The sequence below is a fragment of the Squalius cephalus genome (genome assembly GCF_949319135.1).
Source record: "Squalius cephalus genome assembly, chromosome: 21".
Classification (NCBI taxonomy): domain Eukaryota; kingdom Metazoa; phylum Chordata; class Actinopteri; order Cypriniformes; family Leuciscidae; genus Squalius; species Squalius cephalus.
In genome coordinates this window covers 32,901,093-32,917,191 of record NC_137142.1, presented here as the reverse complement: position 1 = coordinate 32,917,191, position 16,099 = coordinate 32,901,093, and the positions used below count along the sequence as shown (strand labels likewise).

Genomic DNA, 16,099 nt, shown 5'->3' with positions numbered 1-16,099 from the left:
AACATGATTTCAGTGAATGAAATATGCATTTGTTTTTACTATAAATTAAAGTCCCTATGAAAGTCCCCCAAAAAAAGTTTTTTGGCTTTTAGTATGAAGTTTTTAGCCTTACTGTTATCTATAAGCTAGTTTGCTCCAAAACAATGACAAAATTCACATTTAGAAGATATAAGCATTCAAAACTTGCAAAACAAATCTGACAGTATGCATGAATGATTTTGATGACTTCAGCTTCTCATCAGATTTTCTGTCCAATCAAATGCTCTCTAGAATCTGAAGCTCCGCCCCCTACACTATAATAGATGCTGACGCTGCGGCTGAAATCAGTCTCTCTTCACACATTTACATGGTGAACGGCACATAGTGCACTATATAGGGGATAGGGAACGATTCAGACAGTGTAAATATGCTTTCCATTGCGAATGAAGTCTGATTTCACGTCAGAGTCACGTGAACCGCCACAGCTCCGGTCCAGAGACACGATACACAGAGCGGATCATATGATCAAGTCGCTCTCAGACCAGAAAACATATCGGACCTGTTTGATATTCTGCACAGAATGCTGTATTTTAAAGCGATATGGAGGAGATCAGGAGGAGAAACGGTTAGAGATTAGGAGGAAACTGAGGCTTTACCGAGTTCAACGGCTCTGGCGGAGCTGTGATATCGTCGTCACGGCTCTAGCTGGAGGCAAAACAAAGGGAAAACTGGAGGCGGCCAATACAAACCAGCACAGATTCGGCTACATAATAAGGAGCTTAAATTATTATTATTGTTATTAAATGTCATCTTGTTGTGGTGTTGGGTGCAAGAATCGTCGGAGTACAGGCTCCAATTTAATATTTTATCGTATAATGTTTTCTAAATGATTGTGATTATTTGTGAATCATTTATGATTGTATACATTGTTTTGATTGATTGTGACTAGACTTTTTGAAGAACCTGGTAAGGAAGTGTAATCAAATACATGAATATGCTGTATCTGGAATTTTTGTTTCTAGAAAATATTCACATAATTAAAATTGCACCGTAATGTCTTCAGTCTTCTGTCTGGCCGTGGCGCTGGCTAGGCAGAACTGCGGATCGTAGGCTACCACACAAGTCGTGTACGTGACCATTTAGTACAGTTATAGGCATCTAAATATGTATATGCCCTCAGTTTCTCTTTACCCTCGGTTTCTCTATCAGGTAGGTGTAGAAGTCAGGCCACTCAACCGGAGGAAGCGTGTACGGTAATCCTGTCAGATCGTCCATCCATTGAATGAGCGTGTATGCCGGGTCAGCCAATCTGGGATGTCTGTTAAAATTAACTTTTGCAAATAACAATCGTGGTCCTGGACAGTGAGTGACCTTGCACATTAAGATAAAATTGGATTTTCTCCAGTCATTGTTAAAAAACAAGCTAACAAAACTTGCACACTAACGTTGGTGAAGCGGCCAGAGGGATCGTTCTGCCTCCACCTAAGCTCCGCCCACAAAAAAAAGTCACCATGTTTACCAACTGAAAAGGGGTCTATAAACCAAACGTTTTTGGCTATTTAAAAAAAGGGGAGGAGCTGCTCTATGCCCCGCCCTGTTTTCCTGTTTCAGTGGAAATTACGTCAACACATTCAAAGGCACTTCAGTGGGACTTTCAAATGTTGCTAGAGCACTGTAGCTGCTGTATTATACTGTAGTTTTTACAGGCTCAGCCAATAACTTTTGAGTTTTTGATTTGATTTTTCTGTGAAAAGATTTGATTTTATGACCCTTAAACTTCAGCAAATCCAGTAACTAGCTCTTTTGTTGTAGCACACTGGTAACTTGTAAACACAACCGATTACTGTTACTGAAAACGTGCCAATCAAATTGTCCAAGGTTCATTTTTGTGTTCAATATTAATATGATAGTCTGTCAACAGATATTTAAGGTAATTATGAGTCTTCTGCTTTGGCTGCTTTATTTTTCATGTTTTTCCAGAGTTGTTGAGGTGTTGTATGCTGGACAGTTTTTGGTTTCTGAGCTGTCTGTTGTGTTAATGATTTGAGGAAGCTCTTTTAAATGCCATATTAGAGGACATGATGTGGTCTAGAGACTTATTTGCTGCATGACATTGTGATGATATGGGTTTGAAATCCCTTGTTAGTCTTACCATCCGTTTGATTCGATTACTGTAAAATGTTTTGCTTTCAATTTCTTCACAACAGCAGTTGGTTTCACTTTCAGTTCGGAGAAACCTCATTTTGTGAGATTAAAGACGTGTAGAAAATGTGAAGTCACTCAGATCTACTTTGCTCACAAAGTTATTATGGGGTTTAAAGACAACATGATATCAGTATGAACCCTGTTTACTGTCTTCAATTGTTCCCAGTTCTTCTTGTGCTCCATTGATCAGTAAACATCTTTCATTTCAACATTATAAAACAACAGTCGAGCGGTTGTGGAAAAAATATCTTAACTTATACTTGATGGTTTTATTAATTTGTGGCATTCCTCAGTCTGTATTTTTGTAATGACTGCTAAACTGTATAATCGACAATACAAGTTTCATGTCTTGATCTCTTTTGATGGAGTAAATTTGTTTAAGTTGCAATCAGTATTTTGTATCTATTGCAATCTTGTTGCAGTTGTTTTGCAGTTTCATTTGACTTTAATCTGTCAGAAGATACTCATTTTTGTATAGTGTACAAGTCAATGCTAGAAATGAGGAATTAACAGAGACGCCGTCCTGTATGTGACCTCCATCAGAAGGGGAGGGTTACCATAGCAATGACCATTGAGAATATTACTGCAATATTGTGCTGTTGCAAGTGAGAGTATTGTCAGATGTGCCCTTTAGAGATCCCATCAATTATGAAGCTTTTTCTACTGAGCATTTGGACAATTAAAGGACTAGTTCACCCAAAAATCTTGCACCAAAAACTCAGACTTTCTTGCTTGTGGGGAACACAGAAAGAGATGTTTATTAAGCCCAATTCAGACAGGACTAGTTTAACATGGAAATGTGGGGTAAAGTAATTGGTACCAGAGCTACTCTGTGATTTTAGTCCCGTCCGAATGTGCATCTCAGTGACGGGATTAACTTTACAAGGGTAGATGGAGTAATGTACTTTTACCACAGGACGTCTGTAATATTAATGGCCAATTCGCACGATATAAGAAATCTCAGTAAAACTAGCAGAAGTGGGAGAGTAACTCCATTTACACACCGCCGTCACTCCTGTCGTCATGTGTGTATTACGCTGCTTCCTGATATTACGTGCGCAAACACATATAACCCATATTTATAAAACAGTTATGTCTGGTCGAACAATGTATTAATGAACTTCAGATTGGATTGTGTTGGTAATAGGCACTTACCTAACGCTAAAAGATGTTTCGTGCCTCTAACAAGTGCTGTCGATCTTCTTTCTGATCTGAACGGTGTGTGGAAAACACTTGAGTTTTGCCACAGACTCGTCCCAGCGTCTCGAACGCAACTGATGCTTTTTCAAGCGTCTCCATACTTGGAAAAACTGCGGAAAACTACTTTTAAACAGGAAATGATGGAATATTTACGCACATATTTACAGCGGGTCTATTCGCACGGGATTAGCATCACCTGAGGTCATTTTTCCAGACCTTTTTACTGAAGGTAAAAGTTGCTGTAATCTTCACTGACATTGTCTGTAATGATCACTGAGATGCACATTCGGACGGGACTAAAATCACTGAGAAGCTCTGGTAATTATTACTTTACCCCTCCTCTCCATGTTAAACTAGTCCCGTACAAATAGGGCTAATGTCAGTAAAGATTACAGCATACTTTGCATACTAATATATATATATATAACGTGACAAACGGTGGCAAATGGTGTATGCGATATGTCACGCGTCATATGCTTGACCATCAGCACAAAATTTGGTCCTCTTTGCATTTCTCCTTCAAACCAAGAATGTAGCATAAGATGCCGTTTAACTGTGAAGTACGTCTTCACATTTCTTTGAGTCAGTCAGACTTAAAAAAAAAAACATTGAGATCACCATATTTATTTTAGTAACTTGATGTCTACTGTTACCAATTTCTGAAAAAACCTTGACTTTTATGTTCTATTAGCATTCTCTGAAATGAATCTAACGTTTCTATTTGAAGAGGTGGCGTTCGAGTCTGGTGAGGAAATACGGTGTGTGTTTGGACGGCTCTTGTCTCTGGTTTCAGGCATGTCATCAAAGGGATCCCACATGGCTAATTCCCCCCGGACGGGTGTTTATTGCCGGCCCATTCAACCTCTGTCTCTCATGACCCGCGTGTGGCGTCACCTGCTCCGTTTGCCACAGCTGCCGAGGAGATCAGCCTTGTGTTTTTCTCTTGTGCCTCGGGTCACGGCCTCTCCGCTGCTCCCCTTCCCAACTGTTTTGGCACCGTCTCACAAGCGTGTCGTACAGTGCCTTGATGAGATTTCAACATGCTGTTAAACACAAAGTCCGAGTTGTTCCACCTTTTGCTGATCTGAGCGTTTATCTCTGGAAGTGCGTCAGGATGAGGACCGCAGTGTCCCTTAATCTGTCATTCGGCTTGAGTTATTAAAGTTGCTATTGTTTGAGCTGCGATCGCCACTTTCACTGACACTTTGAATGTTTGGTTACAGGGAAAACATGAGAGTTAAAACAATTATGCAAATATTGATTATACATTCAACATACGTTGACTTAGATGTGTTTGAGTACATAGAGGAAATACAATTCTGGTCTGGAGAATTGAGACAAGACACCGGGAGTTGATTTAGCATGCAGGTTTTTTTTGTTATTCCTACAGGGTTCCCACGGGTCCTTGAAATCCTTGAAAGTTTGTGAATCTGAAAATAAAATTTCAAGGCCCTGGAAAGTTTTTGAAAATGAATGAAAGTGCTTGAAAAAATTCCATATTATTCCCTCCGGTCCGCTAATGTGTTTCGCCAACACTTCGTGGCCTATGCATACTAGCTTGCTTGATTTACGTTAGTTACGCATTACGCTAAGTGTTTCCCGCGTGAGGTACTTTGTGTTACGTTGCAGGTTCACACCGGGTTCACACCGAACCCAAATATGTTCTGTCAATGACTGTATATTGTGTTCAATAAACATTTGTGATAATCTATTGCCCAAATATTTTATTTAATGTGATGTTGAATTGCTTTGCTTGTTAAGATAATGTCAACTAGGGATGTCACAATACCAAAATTCCAGTATTCGGTACCGATACCATTAAAATTTTACGGTTCTCGGTACCAATTTCGGTACCACAGAAAAATCTATTGGAGCTATTTTTCCTATTTTATTTAACTATTTGAAAAAAAAAAATTACATTAAATTCAATTACTATTATTTATGACGGTAATCATAAGTAAATAATACATATAAGCATTGAAGGCTACATGCTGTTTAAACGTAAATATTGCTTATAAAAAAATCCAGTGAAAAATAAGCAACCTTCTAAGCATATATTATTTTATTATAAGTATTTTATTTTAGTATTATTATTAGTAATAGTAGTATTTATTTTAATACATGGAGACGTAACTCTGGAGATGAATTTCATCATGTCATCATATCGTGAGGCAGCAGAGACTGAAAACAGCGCGAGCGTCACTCGTGCTTCAGTGTGTGTGTGTGTGTGTGTGTGTGTCTGTGTGTATATATACCCGGTACTCGGTACTTCCGGTACTATAGAAATGCTGGTATCGTCACATTTAAAAAAAATCAGTACCGACTCGGTACAGAAGTACCGGTACTTTTGACAACACTAATGTCAACCCATGAGGCACTTTAAAGCATGTTCATATATCTTAAAACTTCTGGTTACATGAGCCTAAGCTCTTTTCAATAATATCCAGGCAAAAGTTAATATCAGATAATTTTAGAATACAGTATAGGATGTAACAAACAATATATCTTACAAGGTAACACGATGTAACCTTGCTCTCACTTGAAATGTGTCCCCACTTTAAGTCCTTGAATTTGAGGATATTTGACCTGGAAAGTCCTTGAAAGGTACTTGAATTTGAAGTTAACCAAGGTGTGGAAACCCTGTTCCTAATGACAATATTATACTAGTGAAGGAACACAACTGTTTTTTCTTGATGTGTGGAATCAGCCTTTTGGATTTTGAGTGTTTATTATCCTGGCTGTATGGGTTCATTGAGTTTTACCAATTCACAGAAGTGCAAAAAGTACGTTGACAGATTTATTGGTGGGGGAATTTATTTTTTTCTGATGCATATTTTTCCCACTGAATCTTCAGTGCTTTATTTTAATGGGATGGTCTATCCTAATTTTGCATACTATATAGAAGACATAGTTTAGAATTAAATGCCGCTGTGGCTTCTGTCCTGAAATGTTATTAAAAATATTAATTTGTCTGTCAAAGATCTGAGCAGTTTTTTTCCCAAAAACATGACTGTCAAGTTAGAGATTAACTGTTTATTTATTTATTTATTTATTTATCCAGTGTGACCCTTCAGTGTTTGTGTTAAATGTAATTTAACATTTTTTTTCTTCTTCCAGATGAGGCAGATCCTGCCGAGATGGTTGCAGAAGAATCTGGTCAAGGCGCTCAAAATAGTCCGTACCAACTTCGAAGAAAATCTCTGTTACCGAAGAGAACAGCTTGTCCAACAAAGACCAACATGGAGGTGCATAAATGCTGCTCAGCATCAAATTATCATGTCAGGAAGCGTTTTAGATTTAGAAGTGTAGTATGCATAAAGATTGTCTGCAATATTAATTTAGGCTGAAACCACAACAGCAGTTTTAATAAACAGGGCCCTATGAAATTGTATTATATTTTTTCTCCAAATTCCTTTTTTCCCATTTTATTATATATTTTAATATTATATTTTAGTAATTAAAAAAGCACATCTAATTAATTGAAATAATAAAAGTTGTACAATTTAACATCAATTTATTAAGTGAAAAAATTTATATTTTTAGGGACCTGAAATTTTGAGTCTTTTTCTCAAAAATCAAAATCTCAAAATCTTTTTCTCAAATGAATTTTTATTTTTCTTAAATTCTTTGTTTTCTGTCCTTTTTTTTTTTTATTGTGTTTTAATGGTTTAAATTTTTTTTTTTTAAGAAAAGTGCAATTTGGAATGTTTTTATTTTCACGCTTTAATATTACTTGTCCATATCGTGATTTAATTGTACAGCCCTACTTTTGATTAACTCCAAATTCCATGACATTCCACATTATACTGTCATTTCCTTTTTTAAGATTGGATTCTGCGATTCCCTTTGGGTTTTCTGCATTGCTGAAATGACAGGTTCCTACATGCATGAAATAAAAAAAACAGCATGACTGTGTTTTTACGTGCTGTAACTAACAGGTGAAAACTCTTCTTATTCAAAGGGTGCTTCCACATCAACAACAGAAAACTTTGGGCATCGGGCGAAACGTGCCAGAGTGTCGGGAAAATCACAAGATTTGCCTGGTAATGGACATCAGACTTGATGTTGCCTACAGTTGAAGTGGAGTGATATCAGCTTTTGATGTGTTTTCATTAACGCTGGTTCTCTTCTGTCCCAGTCACCCCAGCGGAGCAGTACCTGCAGGTGAAGCTTCCAGACGAGGTGGTCCTAAAAATCTTCTCCTATCTGTTGGAGCAGGACCTGTGTCGAGCGGCTTGTGTGTGTAAACGATTTAGTGAACTAGCCAACGACCCCATCCTCTGGTAAGTTAGGTATTTGGACTAAATTGTATGTTTTTTTGGTTTTCTCAATCAACAAAACAGCCTTTTTAGCCCAAAAGATGATAAAATGTTTAGTGCGTAAATGCATATTTACATTAAAATCGGAATAAATCCGATTTCAGATTCTGAAAGTTCTGTTTATATAAACCCTAAACATTCAGTTCAATTCACATATTTCATTTACATATGCATTACATGTATTCCAAATTAAACCTTCAGTGCATTCGTTCCAGAACCGAAGAAAGCCACAGTTCATAAGACACGAGACATGCATAAACACACGCACATTCCCAATAACTTAAAGGTAGGGTAGGTAGGAATTGTCTAAAAAACTTATTTTCCAAATTTGTTTAAACTTTATTTATATATCAATACATAATTAAAATGTATGTACTCTGAAAAAGAAAGTATAAAAATCGAGTGTCTGTAGACCTCTCACGACTGTTTTAAAGACAGCTCATTATTTCCATTCACTCCACCCCCTCCCTTCTGAGCTCTTTCCAAAGCCACGCCCCCAAAACACATGAACGCGCGACTCCGACCGCTGAGCTGGAGGACGCATTATTTACCTGAGACGAGTGGAGAGGAAGGAGCACAGTGCATGTAGTGACATCATGTCAGAATCACATGTAATAAAAAAAATCGAACTTTATCATTATGAATATAAACAAATAAGATGTATTGTAGTACTCACTATCAAGCTAGCATATTGATATTGGTAAAGTTTCAAATATATTTTTTTTGATTCGCTAACGAGCTAGTTATATCTATGAGGCAAAGCTAAAAACAGGTTGCATTGATACACGTTTTTCCATTACCATCAGTTACACTGTGATGAAGATGAATTTCGTGTAAGATTCATAACATATATGGTGTTCTGCATGTAAGAGTTTCCATGATGAAAGCATTGTTGACTCTGATGAGGACTACACTCCAGAGACAAGTACTGCTACCGCATCGTCAGCTCGAGGACAGGTCGGGGGTCGAGGGCGAAGCAGAGGAGGTCGTGCAAGAGGCCGTGCAACTAGGGTCCGAGGATATTGACACGCGTTTTATTTCTTTGTTTATCCAAAGACTTTTTGTTCATTACCTTTTCTAGTAGTCTTCCTTTTTTGCCTTGTTTGCCTTCGTTAACTGCATATGCCGGTAATGTGAATTTTGATTGCTCTTTCTCTGCCATTGTTTTGCTATTCCTAGGTCCCGTGCTTCTTGAATTCCTCAAATCAAACGAACGCGCGCAAGTGGGCAGATCCTGTGTGGCAAAAGGGTGGTTGCCATGCAGGACCGTTTGAAGGAATTTGGGGGCCCCAAGCAAAATGGACATGGAGGCCCCCCCAATAAAAAACATATTATAATATGTAACCATATTCCGTCCGTTCGAAAAAAAAAAAGTTGCACTAACTGTTAGCATTTGCCGTCAGGCAGGTAGCTAACATAAACATATTTTTTCTAGCCTACCTGCTGCAAAATTACACTATTTGTACAAGACAAGTGGAGATATTTTATCCAGTGTAATTTATCACTTACCACTAGGGGTGTAACAAAATTCACGGTTTGGTTCAATACGATACACTTGTGTTACGGTTTGGTACGTTTTCGATACAGCAAAAAGAAAGAAATGCCAGAGAAATTTCCTTGATTTATTTATTTTTCTTCTTTTTTTTAATTAAAACTAACATCATAAAATATGATTTTTTTTTTTTTTTACTTTGAGCAATTCTGGAGCTATAATTGACTCTTCTTAGGAGCATATAAAACAAAACAGCTCCTTGGAAAAAATGAAATGTAATATTGTAGTAGTTATAAACAAATGATTATTTTAGTTCAGATTAACATTTGAGGGCATTGTATTCATAATGTCAAAATAAAACCGACGTAATGTTACTTGAAGGCATTATAGCCTACTATTCCTGCCAAACTATGTGAATGTTTCTCATAAGATCGCAGCGATGTTATTACTTCTGTGGCGAATTCAAATGCTTTCTTTACTGGATTTCTTATTAGCGCTGTGTAGTAACAGTGTCGCTTGATCAAGATCGGCTCGCGCTGCTTTGGTCCAAACTGATAAACGGTCCTTCAAGCACACAATAACGAGCAGTTTCGTTCCGCTTGTATTACGTTTGCCATTTGATGTTGGGCAATGTTGTGGTCGCGCCGGCGTCTCTACATTATGAGCGCGCTTGCCACGCGCAACCCGCCTACATTTGAAATAACGAAATTTTGGTCGGCAGGAAATATGGTCCAACGAACCGTTCGGTTTGAAAATGCGTACACCGAACCGAAAGCCTCGTACCGAACGGTTCAATACAAATACGCGTATCGTTACACCCCTACTTACCACTATCTTGTTTTTTCTTTCCTCCTCTTCCTTTCTCTTCATTCTTTTCTGGCTTCCTCAAGCATAATTCCGCTTCATGATATCTGCCGAGGAGTTTTTGTATTTTGCCGGCAGCAGAGATCGCGTGGTTGGCTGGCTGCTGTCAGCGACTACTGAGGGGGGCCCCCTTGAGGGGGATCCCGATAATTGTCATTGCACTTTACTGCATTGACTATCAAAGGGGCGCTCACACAGTTTGTCGTTGCATTTTATTCTTAACCAGTCGTTGTCTTGGGGCCCCAGGCCAGCTCGGGGCCCCAAGCAATTGCTTGGTTTGCTTGCCTTGTCGCGACGGGCCTGTTGCCATGGTTGCGAGAGAGTGACAGTCGCCTAAGCCAATCCTTTGTTTCGTCCCGAATGGAAATAATGAGCTGTGTTTAATGCAGATTAAATGGTCTAGAGTCACTCGATTTTTATACTCTTTTTTTCAGAGTACTTACATTTTAATTATGTATTGATATATATAGAAAGTTTAAACAAATTTGGAAAAAAGTTTTTAATAAAATTCCTACATACCCTACCTTTAATGTATGTAAATATGCGCATCACGGCACAAGTTTTTTTTTTTTTTTTGTGCATCCGATTGAGAAAGAGTTTGATTCAAGCTTTTACATGCTTAATTTCTTTCCCCTGTTGATCAGATTATTTCAGGTCTGCACAATCCCTTTCAATCTGATCGAAATTTCCTTCGGGTTGAGCTCAGTCAGATCGATTGAGGCGTTTACATGAAGGCTTTCACTCCCGATTGAGCCATCAGTCCAATTATAAACGGATTATTTGGGTGCATGGAATGAAATTTCATAAAATCAAAAACTTTTTTTTTTTTGTCACTCGAGCACAAGAAAGAATATTGAAACATTTTCAATGATATGTACCAATGCAATACATAAACAGCCTTTGAACAGATTTGAGTGATTACTCAAATAAATGAATAACCAGTTGATTGAATCAGCTGTTTTGAACTGATTCATTTCCATGAATCAAATTAAGCAGCTTTAATTAACCCCATTGAACCTTTTTTCTGAGAGTGTAGCGTAACACCGTTTCCTAACTACACGCCTCTTTTCCATGTTAATCAGAGTTTTTGTCCTAACCAGCCAATTTTAGAAACGGTTTCTATTTTTCTGCGACGTCGCGCTGGAACAACAAACAGAAAGTGTGGCGATGATAATCTCAGGTACTGTTTATGTGCTTTATTTAATGTTAAAAGCGTGTAATGTGACTTTGAACATCATTTAGTGCTCCAGCTTTGTAGCTGTAAAAGCAACAATGGATAATTCACCTCAGATCTTGAAATTAAACAAATGGAAACAAGAACGTTCAAACTGTGAACAAACAAGTGTAATCTTTGACAAAGATTAAGTAACTCAGCCTATGTATTTTTAATAATGTTTAAATGGTGTAATATTTGTAAATTTTACTATATAGCCTACTTATGCATTTTCTTGCGAGTGCCGTCAAGTTTACTCTCTGGTGCCGTGAGACTCCGCCCACGCGCTGTTCTGATTGGCTGTGGGTTTCTCGCAGTCGCGTTGCGTCTAGTGTGGAAAGATTATTTGTCGCTGGAATCTTATCGGATCGCGTCTGGTTAGGACACGGTGTAAGGATCGTTGATCTCGATCCTTCTCATCTGGTTTGCAGGAAGAGACTCTACATGGAGGTTTTCGAGTACACGCGTCCCATGATGCACCCTGAGTCTGGGAAGTTCTTCCAGATCAACCCAGAGGAGCATGAACAGCCCAATCCCTGGAAGGAGAGCTTTCAGCAACTGGTACTGTTCCCCTGATTCATTTGTTATGTGTTTTGGATTAATCATAAGTTAGTATTTAGAGCCCATTTTCCATTCTCTCTCTGACCTTTTACAATTAAATGGGCTATTTTTGTCAATTCTCATTTGACTGCAAGTGCTTGCTCTGAAGCTATTAAATATTGTGCATTCAAGAGCGAGCACAACAATGCAAATCTGAGAATGAGTGATTTAGGCTTTTCCCCCAGGATCCGAAAGTGGACAGATGGTGCGGTAATGTGATAATTAGGGAGATCTTGATGTGTCAGTAATCATTAGTTTCATCAGTGAGCTTTATGAGAGTATATTACTGAAGAAACTGTGACTGAAGGATTCCTGATCTTTGTGTTTGCAGTATAAAGGTGCTCATGTGAAGCCGGGCTTCGCAGAACATTTCTACAGTAACCCGGCCAGATACAAGGGACGAGAAAACATGCTGGTACGTTCTAGACCATCTATAGATGGATTATATGGTTTGTTAATTCATTATATGGATGATGTTATGTGTCATGGCATGTAAACACCCCCGAACTGTGGTAAAATCACAGTAACACACAGCCTCAAGGGGCAACAAGAATGATGACAACGTTCAATAAATGATTACATTTATGTATAAGAATAAAAAACAAGTAGATGTGTACGTTTTCTGATTTAGAAAAAATAAGTTTAGTTGCCTATGAAAATCTTTTCTAAGTCCTTATGATGTTTCAATGTCTAGATATATTTTATTCCCTCCTTTAATGCATTTATTGATGCACTTTGTTGATTTTTACCACCCATTAGGCAAAGATCATGCATTTTCAAGCAGCGTTAACTGTACAATAAGGTCTCATTTTTTAACATTAGGAAATGGATTAGCTAACATGAATTTACAATGAGCAATGTATTTTTTTTTAAAGCATTTATCAATCTTTTGAATTGTTCATTGTTTGTTCATGTTAGTTCACAGGTTGTTTTCTTTTTTTTAAATTAAGTTTTTATTGGTTTTCTTTATACATAACAAAACATACCAAAACAAACAATAATAATAATAATAAAAAACTTTATACAAAACAAACAAACAAAATAAAAATAAATAATAATACTAATTATAGAAATTACATTTCAATGCACAACAGTGTAGACAAGTCTCAACTCAAGCATGTGTCCAGTATCAGTCATCCTTCGAAGCAACCGAACTTCGAGTAAAGTTCTCCCACATCTCAACATCTATTTGATTTCCGTTCACCTTAGCTAACATTCTTTCATATAATACATTCTCAATCATAAATTCAATCCACATTTTTAATGAAGGACATTGAATATATTTCCAAAATCGAAGTCTCACAGGGGTTTCTGAATTCTACTTTTTAATAAGTAAAGCTAGGAGTTTGTTCACATAAGTGCTTCAAATCTGGCTCAGTCTTTATTTTGTAATTACGAGTGAGTGTGATTTGTTTTGTAATTTTGCTTTGAACTCTTTCCTCAGTATTACGACACCATTGAAGACGCGCTGGGAGGGGTTCAGGAAGCCCACTTTGACGGTTTGATATTTGTCCACTCTGGGATCTACACAGATGAATGGATCTACATCGAGTCGCCCATCACTATGATTGGCGCTGGTATGTGAATATATGTGAATATTTAAGTACACTACTGTTCAAAGGTTTGGGGTCAGTAAGTTTTCTTCATTATTTTTTTTTTTTTAAAGAAGTCTCTGAATTCTTATAAATAGGCTGAATTTAATAAAAAATACAGTAAAAACGGCAATATTCTGAAAAAAATAACTCTCTTCTATTTTAATAAATTGTAAAATGTAATTTATTCCTGTGATCAAAGCTGAATTTTACTCCAGTCTTCAGTCACATGATCCTTCAGAAATCAGTATAATATGCTGCTCAATAAATATTTCTAATTATTTTCAATGTTAAAAAAAAAAGTTTTGCTGCGTCATATTTTTGTGGCAACCGATTTTTCAAGATTCTTTCATAAATAGAACGTTTTAAAAAACAGCATTGATTTGAAATAGAAATATTTTGTAACATTATAAATGTCTTTTCTGCCACTTTTGATCAATTTAATGCATCCTTGCTGAATAAAAGTATTAATTTCCTAAAAAATGATTGACCCAAAACTTTTGAATGGTAGTGTTATTTATTTATTTATTTATAACCAAAATATTAATCGTTCATGTTATTTTGCAGCTCCGGGTAAAGTAGCAGATAAAGTCATCATCGAGAACACTAGAGATTCAACGTTTGTGTTCATGGAGGGGTCAGAGGACGCGTATGTAGGTTATATGACAATTAAGGTGAGTTTAAAAGTTCAGTAAACGAAGGTTAAGGAATAGTTCAGCTACATATGAAAATCATGTAATTTGCTCACCCTCATGTCGGTTCAAACCCGCATGTTCATGCACAGAAAAACAAAACAAAAAGGCATTATTGCAACAGTGCCGTTGTTAGGCAGATGTGCATTATTAGATGTGCATATAATGGGTCTCTGTTGCAGTTCAATCCTGATGACAAATCAGCTCAGCATCACAACGCTCATCACTGCCTGGAGATCACTGTCAACTGCAGCCCCATCATTGACCACTGCATCATCCGCAGTACCTGCACAGGTGACCACAGCTTGCTTCTTTCTCCCCCCCCCCCACCCAAATTAATTGGTTTTCCCTCCATTTAGATCACATTTTTTCTATTCTCATATTACTCTGCTCCCTGTGCATAAGTGCAATGAATCTCTTACTTGGGATCTTCTCGCAGAGAATAAAGATGTAGGAAAATATACAGTGTGCAAAAAGTTAAGTTAATTTTACGTAGACAATAGACTTAAACCACATAAAGGCAGAATACAATATGTGTATAAAAGTAAAAGTGTATATAGTGTATATAGTGTATATAGTGCATGAATGTATCATTTCTGAATGGAACACTAAACAAAATATGTAATTTACTAGTGATAAAATGTCAATTGCTGTGGTCTATTAAAAAATATTTTGTTCATTTGAATTATTATTTTTAACTCGGTTTGAGTGAATGATTCAATGACTCACTTTTAAAGACTCTGATGCTCTGCGTCCCAATTTGCCTACTTGCACTACGCCATAAAAGTATGCACTCTTTTGCTACACACTCAAAATGATGTACTACTTCACAAAAAGAGTACTTTCATGTGGAGAACTCCACTTATTTTAATGCATAATGATGCATTTAGAAGTTAATGGCCAAAACGGATCTTTATAAAAATCCACATTGTTATTGCAGATGAAATATAAGATGGGATAACATTAAATAAATATTTTTTTTTATCAGGCTAAAGTTTGATTATTAGCCACTTAAACCTTTATCTAAACCTCTCACCGTCGGTTGCTTCTATCTGCCATGTTTTGTAGTTTTTTTAAACATGTTTTACTCGTGTTTGTAGTTCTGAACCGAACCCTCATCCAAAGCACAATGGGTAGTGGGCAATATTAGCCTTTATAGTGAGCGAGGATCCACTCTCTGAAAATCTACCGGTGTAGATAGTAGACCATCCGGGGACTTTTGAAATGCTCTTTTCAACATCCTATGCTTTGGGACACACTTATTCTAATCTCACATACTATTTGTGACCCTGGACCACAAAACCAGTCACATGGGTCAATATTCTGAAATTGAGATTTATACATCACATGAAAGCTAAATAAATAAGCTTTCCATTGATGTATTGTTTGTTATGATAGGACAATATTTGGCCGAGATACAACTATTCGAAAATCTGGAATCTGAGGGTGCAAAAGAATCGAAACATTGAGAAAATCTCCTTTAAAGTTGTTCATTTATGTTCGTGATTGTGCTGCATTCACTCACAAAAATACATGTTTTATATATTTACGGTAGGAAATGTACAAAATATCTTCATGGAACATGATCTTTACTTAATATCCTAATGATTTTTGGCATAAAAGAAAAATCGATAATTTTGACCCATACAATGCATTGTTGGTTATTGCCACAAATAAACCCGTGCGACTCATGACTGGTTTTGTGATCCAGGGTCACATTTAGGATGGAAAGTACGGACATTCACTCTGAATCATTGTTTTTGAACATCTCTTGAATGAATGATTCAATGACAAATACATTTTTTAACAGTCACTTGTCGCCACCTACTGGTGTAATGATATAATTGATTCAATCTTTACTTGAAGTTACTTCCAAAAAGTAAATTTACTCTATTTTGATCGCTCAGTGTTTAAATCCGAACTATAAATTTTTATCCCAGTAC

The 16,099-nt window shown here is 37.0% G+C and overlaps 1 protein-coding gene across 2 annotated transcripts in view; it reads left to right on the top strand.

The window, feature by feature from the left end:
• Positions 1-16,099, top strand: part of fbxo11a (F-box protein 11a) — a 39,271-nt gene that overhangs the window by 13,861 nt on the left and 9,311 nt on the right. For both annotated transcript variants that reach the window (XM_079854960.1, XM_079854961.1), the window contains 8 exons: positions 6,502-6,629; positions 7,346-7,427; positions 7,523-7,667; positions 11,704-11,833; positions 12,204-12,287; positions 13,317-13,449; positions 14,032-14,138; positions 14,339-14,450. In XM_079854960.1, the coding sequence (XP_079711086.1) occupies positions 6,502-6,629; positions 7,346-7,427; positions 7,523-7,667; positions 11,704-11,833; positions 12,204-12,287; positions 13,317-13,449; positions 14,032-14,138; positions 14,339-14,450 (921 nt within the window). The remainder of the gene's footprint in view (positions 1-6,501; positions 6,630-7,345; positions 7,428-7,522; positions 7,668-11,703; positions 11,834-12,203; positions 12,288-13,316; positions 13,450-14,031; positions 14,139-14,338; positions 14,451-16,099) is intronic.